General features: G+C 38.3%; 1 protein-coding gene across 1 annotated transcript in view; it reads right to left on the reverse strand.

Moving 5' to 3' along the window:
- Positions 1 to 7757, reverse strand: part of KCNU1 (potassium calcium-activated channel subfamily U member 1) — a 227634-nt gene extending 219877 nt beyond the window's left edge. Inside the window, exons 1-2 of the mRNA XM_053578834.1 lie at positions 7560 to 7757; positions 2911 to 3030 (exon numbers count right to left, since the gene is read on the reverse strand). Of these exons, the coding sequence (XP_053434809.1) occupies positions 2911 to 3030; positions 7560 to 7757 (318 nt within the window). The remainder of the gene's footprint in view (positions 1 to 2910; positions 3031 to 7559) is intronic.
- Positions 7758 to 9111: the final 1354 nt, after the last annotated feature.

A 9111-nucleotide genomic window follows, 5' to 3' on the forward strand; every position in this document is an offset into this window, starting at 1 on the left:
TTATTTAGCTAAATCACTTTATTAAGTTTTACCTATCTTGAAGTAACAGTTTTGGTGTAGTGATATTCATGATGTCATATACTGGTTGTAGTTTGTCACATTTATCATTTCAAAGGTTATGTGTTGAATTGTTTCTCTCCCCATCACCATTCTTCAGAAAATACATTGAATTTTAGTGCCCAGACCTCAAAATGTGACTTTGCTTGGAAAAAAGGCCTTTGCATTCAATTTAGGATGGGGTTATGAGGGTGGGATATAATCCAATATAACTGGTGATCTTATGCAAAGGGGAAACTTGGACAAAGAGTTATGGGCACAGGGAAACCACTGCAGGAACAGGAAGGCAGACAGTGGGGTAAAGCAACTGCCAGCCGAGTAACACAGATTGCCAGCAAAGCACATCAGCAGAAAGGCACGAAGCAGATACCCACTCACAGACTTGAAAGGGAACAACCCTACCAATGCCTTGATCTGGGGATGTTGGTGTCCAGAGTATACGCAAAATATTTTGGTTGTTTAAGCCACTCTGTTTGTGTCATTTTGGTATGGCAGGCCTAGAAAACTAACATGGGTTACTTGGTTTTATTTAATGTTTTTCTCCCCTGAATTCAAACTTATGTGATATTAAAATTGTACTCCCAATTTCTGTTGCCCTTTGTCTGGTATACCTTTGACAATTCCTTTATTTTTAGCCTTTAGTGCTTCTTCAATTTTAAAACTAATCAGATCCTGTCAATACGTACTTTAAGACTTCCATGGCTTTCCTTTGCATTAGAACAGAGCGATTCCATTTCAGCTCTTTACCATGAATCATAAGACACTGTGCTGTTCTTTGGTCTCTTCTCAGCCCTGCTCTGCCCTGCCCTCTGTGGCTGCTGGCACATGTGCTTCCTTCTGGTGCCCATTGTGACCTGAACTCTATCCATCATGCCTGTTCTATTTGAGACCCTGTTCCATCCATTCTTCAGTCTGCTTTGTCATTCTTGTTCTTCCTGTCATGGTTCAGATCATACCTTTGCAGAGGTTTCTTCTCTGATAACTACATCTAATGTGATTTAGTTTTATAACCGAACTTCACAAATACATCACTCATATATCTCCTACAGGATTGATCAGCATCTGAATTTGTCTTATTTATCTATGTGTGCATATTTCATCTCCACCTCCACTAAAATTTAAGTCCCACGCATGCATTTTTCGCTACATCTAGAGTGTTTGCTTGGCATGTCATTGGCAAACAATGAATATTTGTCCAAAGAATTACAAATGAAAAAAAGAAGGATAAAAGGAAGACATGAGGAAATCTGTAAGGCACTGTTTTCTTCTGACTCTTTCATAAACATTTCCTGGGAATCCCTAAGAGTCTCAGTTAAGTCTCTCAATGCTGGAGTGTTTATTCTGATCTCTCCTTTACTCCACACCTCCTGCTGTGCCAACTAGATTATCATCACCAGTTACAGTTTAAAAGAATCCAATTTTCCATCATTAAATAAGTAATCCTTATTAGTATACAATCAATGATCATTCTTTCCTCACCCATTCCTGATATGCAATGCTCAGATGGTGGGTGTTGTAAGCTTCCTTCTGCCTCACCCCAGTGATGTTTAGTAAGTTATTCTTAATAGATCCCCACACCATCAAACATGATATGAACATGCAAAGAAATACTAACCAAGAAATTATTTTCTATAACCAGAGAGAATCACAAAATCCTCCTGCAACAGATCATATCCACAGGGATTTCAGGAAAAGAGACCAAAACTTTAGAACGGTGAGGCACATTTCCAGATGAATCAACATTTCCTGCAGCTTTTATTAAAGCAATTTTATTTATATACCTCCAAGCAAGCTTTAGCAATTTATTACATCTGAATTAAACAACAGTAACTAGAAATAGGACCTGATTCTTTACATGTTCCTGCTAATTGTAAAAAGCAGAGGAGGAACACATGAACCTACTTCCACCATAACACCATCTGATGGCAGGATACCCCAAATTAGAGACTCCCCCTTTTTTGTTAAAATTTCAGATCACACTATACTACTGAAATGATAATCAGTGAAATATTTATTTGCAGAGCATATTTTATGTCTAGACAATGGGATGCAAACATTTCCATGACATATTCTGTTCTTTCAAGAGCTCACAGTGAACGGAGGGAGAGAGGAATGAAAGCAGTAATTATAATACAACGTTCCATGGACATTGGGGAAGCAAAAAGAGGGGCTCTTATGCAAACATGGAGGTAAGAGGAGATGCTGGCTGAACTGAGTTTTAATACACCTGCATTACAAGATTAAAATAGGAAGTCAAGTGAGCAATATCTTAAGAGGGCAATAAAGGCTAGATTATAAAATGAAGAAAAAAGTTATACTGGAAACAAAGAAGGGATAAGTGAGTGGCACTTCCTTGTATATCTTTAAAAAGTTTCTTATGAGGGGGCAGCACCTGCGGCTCAAAGGAGTAGGGTGCTGGCCCCATATACTGGAAGTGGTGGGTTCAAACCCAGCCCCGGCCAAAAACTGCCAAAAAAAAAAAAAAAAAAAGAAGGGGTAAGTAACTACACATTTCAGGTCAGATTAACTCACCATCATTTTTAAAGGGACCTATGTGCCAGACATTCACCTGGATGGTCAGAGGAAGTGAACAAAGTGCATACAACCTTTTTTCTAACAAAAGCTTTTCTTTTAGTATAGAGCCTGACAATAAATATAAAATATAATGCCAAATAATTATATAAAAATAAAGTGGTAAACAAGGGAGGTGGTAACTGGGAGGTAGTGATGTGTGTCTTAGATAAGACAACAGGGAGCACCAGATGCTTACCTGGGTGATAAAATTATATAATCTGACTATAATAATGCTCGTGGCTAATGTTCATTAGCAGCTGATGAAAAAAATGTACTTACCAACACTTGGCCCACAAAGGTCTGTGCTGAGAGCAGCATTTCTATACGATCACGAAATATTCCACGGAAGTGGAGCTTTTTTTCGTAAGGTTGGTAGAAGCTGTCTGAGGTCACTAATTTCTACAAGCAAGAGAAAGAAATTGACAATGTGAGCTGGATCTTGGGGAAAGTAATCTCCTTTGTTTACCTGGACAGAACCTCTTGTGGAATCACCCAGAAATCATTCTCACTTGTCCAACCCAAAGAACCCCAAAGTTGCTTATTCAGTATTTCAGAAATTGAGTTTCACCGCATTCGCATTTTACTGGTTTTCTGAGTAGGTCTTTTATTCTGAGTTCCACTGTCTTCCCCCATGTTTTTCTCCCCTTCAAACTGCCACCACTGCGTGGATCAGGACTGGAAACAACCTGTTTCTTTCTGCTCTGAGAAAAAGTGCTTTAACATTTTCCACTGAGATACACAAACAAAGGGAAAAAGATCACAAATTTATTTTTTAGGTGATTACTCAAGTATCTCACTTTTTAAGAGAGAAGGGAGGAAGGAAAGTGTTAGCAATTTTATGTTGTTTTTTTGTTCTTCATCTAGTATTCCCTGAAATTATAACCTTTCCTCATATTTATATTTATTATATTTTAATTTTATAGTAATCCTATGCAGTAGACAAAGCAGGCATGATTAAATCAATTTTATATCCATATGTTTGGATCAATTTTATACTGAGAAATTAAATGACTTGCCCAATACCAGGCAATGAGGGAAGGGTGGAGTCAGCACTATTAGCCCTGGTCTGTTGTTATAGTCTAGAAACCTACCATCAACCAAAACACTAGCTAGGATGGGCCACCCCAGGCTGACTGAGTCCCTCTGACTTTCAGAAAAGCTCAATCTATGTGGAACCAGGTGTCCAAATCATTTTAATTTTTCTACTTAATTTTATGACTGGAAAGATGGAATCTTTCATTAAAAGGCTCTTTGATAAAGTTCACATCCTAATCAATGATTTGCCCCTAATATACATAGTTCATTATGTATGTTCCTTAGATGTTGTCTGAGAATTGATTTTTAAAAAATATTCAGAAAGACATTAATATGGAACACTCATTTGAATTCCATTATAAAATCAGAAAAACAAATTTGTCAAAAGATACAATAAATTCATGCTATGGATGTAGTAAATCTTCTAAAAATGCACATTTAAGGAGAACTGTTGAGACCTCCATAAGAGCTGTGCAGCGACCCCTGACCAGTGACCCACACCCACCAGGCCTCCACATTCCCTGAACCAGCAACCCTGCGTCCTCCCTCCTGTGTCCTCCTAGCTTCCACACTAGCCTGTTCATCTGGGCAGGGACTCTGGTAGCTGCGTGCCCTTTGGAGCCTTCCCTGCCTCTGCGCAGAGCTCTTCTCCTGGCCAGAGACTGCTGGAGCCTTGGGCTCTCTGTGCCAAAGTCACTGGGCGCCTGGCACTCCCAGAACTGTGCGCACTACCCCCAGCCCTGTTACTGGATCCGGGTGTGTCACAAACTGGAGATGCTTCCACAACCAGAACTCCCTAGCTAGAGCAACCCCAGAGGAACTACACAGGGTCACTCCCTACAAAGATCCAGCAACAATAGAGTGATCCTGCTGAGGTCTAATCTTGGAGAGACACCTCCCCAACTCTGAGGACAGCCAGAGGAAATGGTGAAAAACAATCATGAGGTGAAATCAACAGAAAAACTCTGGCAATGTGAATAATCAGAGTAGATCAACTACCCCAAGGATCAATGGGGCAGAAACAGCACAAGACCCCATGCACAAACAAATAGCTGAGATGTCAGAAATTGAATTCAGGATCTGGATAGCAAATAAGATCGAATTAGAATTCCAAAAGTTATCTCAAGAATTCAACGGATTCAAAGACCAAATGACCAAAGATTTCGACACATTGAGACAAGAAGTTGCATCCCTCAAATATCTGAGAAACACAGTAGAATCCCTCAGTAACAGAATGGAGCAAGCAGAAGAAAGGATTTCTGACATTGAAGACAAAGCTTTCGAACACTCCCAAACCCTCAAAGAAGCAGAGAAATGGAGAGCAAAAACAGACCACTCTCTCAGAGAGTGGAGAGGAAGAAAGAGAGGAAGTTAATAACTTAATGGAGCATCTCAAGCAACTGGAGAGAGAGGAACACTTCAACCCCAAACGCAGCAGAAAAAAAGAAAGAACCAAAATCAGAGCAGAATTAAATGAAATCGAAAACAAAAGAATTATACAACAGATCAATAAATCCAAAAGCTGTTTATATATATATATATATACATATGTATTTTATATATTTTTTATTTTTATTTTTATTTTTTTGGTTTTTGGCCGGGGCTAGGTTTGAACCCACCACCTCCGGCATATGGGACCGGCGCCCTACTCCTTGAGCCACAGGCGCCGCCCCAAAAGCTGGTTTTTTGAAAAGATCAATAAAATAGATAAACCTTTGGCCAACCTAACTAGGAAAAAAAGGAGTAAAATCTCTAATTTCATCAATCAGAAATGGTAATGATGAAATAACAACAGACCCCTCAGAAATTCAAAAAATCCTTAACGAATACTATAGGAGAACTGTTTACCCTCCAAATATGTTTTAAAAGAACTTTTCACATTACCTAGATTTGTGACCTTTTTTTTGTGGCCAACTTTTTCAAAGGCTTAAAGCAAAACAAGAGTACTCTTAATTTAATATAACAAATGTTTGAGGAGTAACTCGGCTTTGATCAAACTTGCTTTTTTTTTTGAGACAAAGTCTCATCCCCCTGGGTAGAGTGTCAAGGCATCACAGTTCACAGAAACCTCCAACTCTTGGGCTTAAGCGATCCTCCTGCTTCTGTTTTTCTATTTTTAGTAGAGATGGAGTCTTGCTTTTGCTCAGGCTGAACTCAAGCAATCCACCCATGTCGGCCTCCGAGAATGCTAGGATTACAGGCATAACCCAAACTTTGATCAAACTTTCTTCTGAAGTTTCAAAAGCAGAATGGTGTAGCATTATGTTTCCTCAGAGCCTACCTTTTTTTTTTTTTTTTTTTTTTTGAGATAAAGTTTCACTTTGTCACCCTTGGTAGAGTGCTGTGGCATCACAGCTCACAGCAACCTCAAACTCTTGGGCTTAAGCGATTCTCTTGCCACAGCCTCCCAAGCAGCTGAGACTATAGGTGCCTGCCACAGTGCCTTGCTATTTTTAGAGATGGGGTCTTGCTCTTGCTCACACTGGTCTCCAACTCCTGAGCTCAGGCAATCCATCTTCCTCGGCCTCCCAGAGTGCTGGGATTATAGGCATGAGCCACCACACCTGATCAGATCCTATTTCTTAACACTTTATAACATTTGGTTAATATTTTAAATTAAAAGGTACATATGGATTGAAGTATAGCTATAAATTACATAATATAATAAATAAAAAATGGGAAATGTGGATTGAAAAGATGTACTTTCACATTTTGTATAACTGCACAAAAATTATAATGGAAAAGAGGAAACATTTCCTGGAGCAGGAGACCAAAGAAATTTTAAAATTCTAAAAACTCATTTATACATTAAAAAAAATTTTAAAAGTAAAAACCAAGAGTCTGATTAACCATATCTGTTACTCATCAGTCAGTATCCCAGAATTCTTTCTGCAATTTTTATGCCACCATTTAATATCTCTAATGTAGAAATAATTATTAAGCATGAAGTCACTTAGCAACAAAATCTATGAGCTTCAATATTAGACAATTTTTAAATAAAGAAATCTGATTTTCATATTTCCCAATAAACTTAAAAATTTATCAATTCATACCTTATGTTATTTTAGGTCGATTTTTAGCATTAAGAGAAATATTTTAAGCAAATTTTCAATACTGATTATGATGACAGATCATGTGTGTTCTACGATGGAAATTACCATCATCTACCAAAGTAAAACCAAGTTTGGGAAATAAAAATGGAAACAAACTACATAGGTTATAACAAAATTCTGGGCTTTTGACTTTGGGTAACAAAACAGCCATGATATAGGATTTAAACGTCTTATGTGGGTAAGTAACATCATTTTCTGCCGTCACCATTATCTGCCAGCTATCAATCAACAACCCCAATGCTTGCAAAGCTTGTTTAGGTGGCTGGATGGTGCATGCTCACAGTGCATGGGTCTCTGCATGTACTTAAACACATGCTTTGTGTTTTGTTCCCACAGTATACCAAGCAGAGGATACAAGTCAGCTCACATTCATGAACAATTTTGAAAATGAGATTGATGCAGTGATGTCTTGTTCTTTTTGCCTTTTTTCTAGGGCCTAGTACAAGTGTCTTGTTAAAATTGATAATAGAGGCCCAGACACAATGTGTATGGACGTATTTTCAGAAGGGTGACCTTGGTTTCCAGAACTCACATTCATCACCCACCCACGCAAGACGTTGCTTGTTCCAGTGGTGGGAGAGAGAAGAGGTCTGCCCTTGTCCCTACAGGCTTTTGAATAGTGGCCCAGGGCCCCATTTGTCTCCCTTTCCAAAGCACCACGGGATACTGGCTCTGTTGGCATGAAAAGTTGAGTGAAGCCGACATTATCTGCTAAACACAAACATATGCCAAATCTGTGTCTGATCTTCGTACAGAGGGATCCAAAATAGGGAAACTGACCAAAATAATTCCTGTTCCCTTGATGTTTTCCCATTTTATTATTGTTCTCTTGATTAGTCTGAAAATGAATAAGATGACCAGTCCACCTAGGAAGGTCGCAAAGGAGGAGAGAATAAACGCTGTCTGGATCTCAGATGTGCAGGATATTTTCCTCCATTCTTCCCCAGCTGCTTCTTCTGGCTCCTCATCTCGAAACATTTTCAAAATGTCAGGAAACGGAATTGTAGGGCTCTTCTATGAGGTCATCACCACATGGTAATGATTCTAAGAATTAGAGTTCCTGGTATTATAACATCCTGACATGGGGTGTACTGACCAGTCCAGCACCAGCACCTGCTACCTACTGTGGTCTGCCTTGCAGGGTGTGAATTAATGAGCAGCTGGAGGTGGCTGGAGCCCACAGCATGTGCAGTCAGAAGATGAACTTCTAGATCTGAATTCTGACTTCCCCACTCTCTTAGCTAGGACCACCTGGCTATTTACTTTATTTCTTCAGGCAAACAATTTCAAAACAACTCCTTGTGAGTGAAATGACATTCAACTATCTGTGTGTGAAGGAGTTCATTCTTTATTTGAGAGGATGACAAATTCTCAATAATTGCAGAGGGACAGAAGACAGAAGTATTTTGGTATTTTCTTTCACCCTGAAACAAAGTAGCAGAAATATATATATATAATAATGAATAAGTTTAATGTGTAATATGAAGATAATACTTAATAGTATTGTTTTGCATTTGAGATTTTTGCTGAAAGAGTAGATTGTAGGAGCTCTTGCCACACACACACACACACACACACAAAATGCTAAGTACGGGAGATGACAGAAGGGCAACTTACTTGGTTATAATAGTCATTTCACTGTGAAAGTACATAAAAACCTGCATTCTCTCTCATATATAGCATCTAAAAAGTTAATCATCTGAAAATATAGAATAGATGGGTGGTTACCAGAGGCATGGAAGGGTGGGGGGAGGGAATAAAGAGAAGCTGATTCATGAGCACAAGTATGTATGGTTTGACAGAGTTTCATAGATCAGTACAGTGACTATTATTCACAATAATCTATCATATATTTCAAAACACCTAGGAGAGAATAAATGTTTTTAGCATAAAAAAAGAAAAATAAGGTGATGACTATCCTAATGGCACTGATTTCATCTGCATAATTTATATGAATGTATTAAATTGTCACATGTATCTCGGAAATGTGTACATCTATCACATATCAATTTAAAAAATCATGTTGTAGTCCTCAAATATACACAAAGAATCAGAATTGCCTTGAAACAAAAATAAATTCTTATTTGTCCTTTAAATAACAGAGGTGTAGTGCAGGTATGCTAGAAGGCAGTTTACTAGTATGATCTTCAGTTGATTGTTATTTGAACCCACGAACTATTCTTTTTTAAATTAAATCATATCTGTGTACATTAATGCATTTATGGAATACAATGTGCTGGTTTTATATACAATTTGGAATACTTACGACAAGCTGGTTGACATAGCCTTCACTGAACTTTCTTAATTATTATGTGAAGACATTTACACTCTA

This window comes from Nycticebus coucang, chromosome 24 (assembly GCF_027406575.1).
Source record: "Nycticebus coucang isolate mNycCou1 chromosome 24, mNycCou1.pri, whole genome shotgun sequence".
Taxonomy (NCBI): Eukaryota; Metazoa; Chordata; class Mammalia; order Primates; family Lorisidae; genus Nycticebus; species Nycticebus coucang.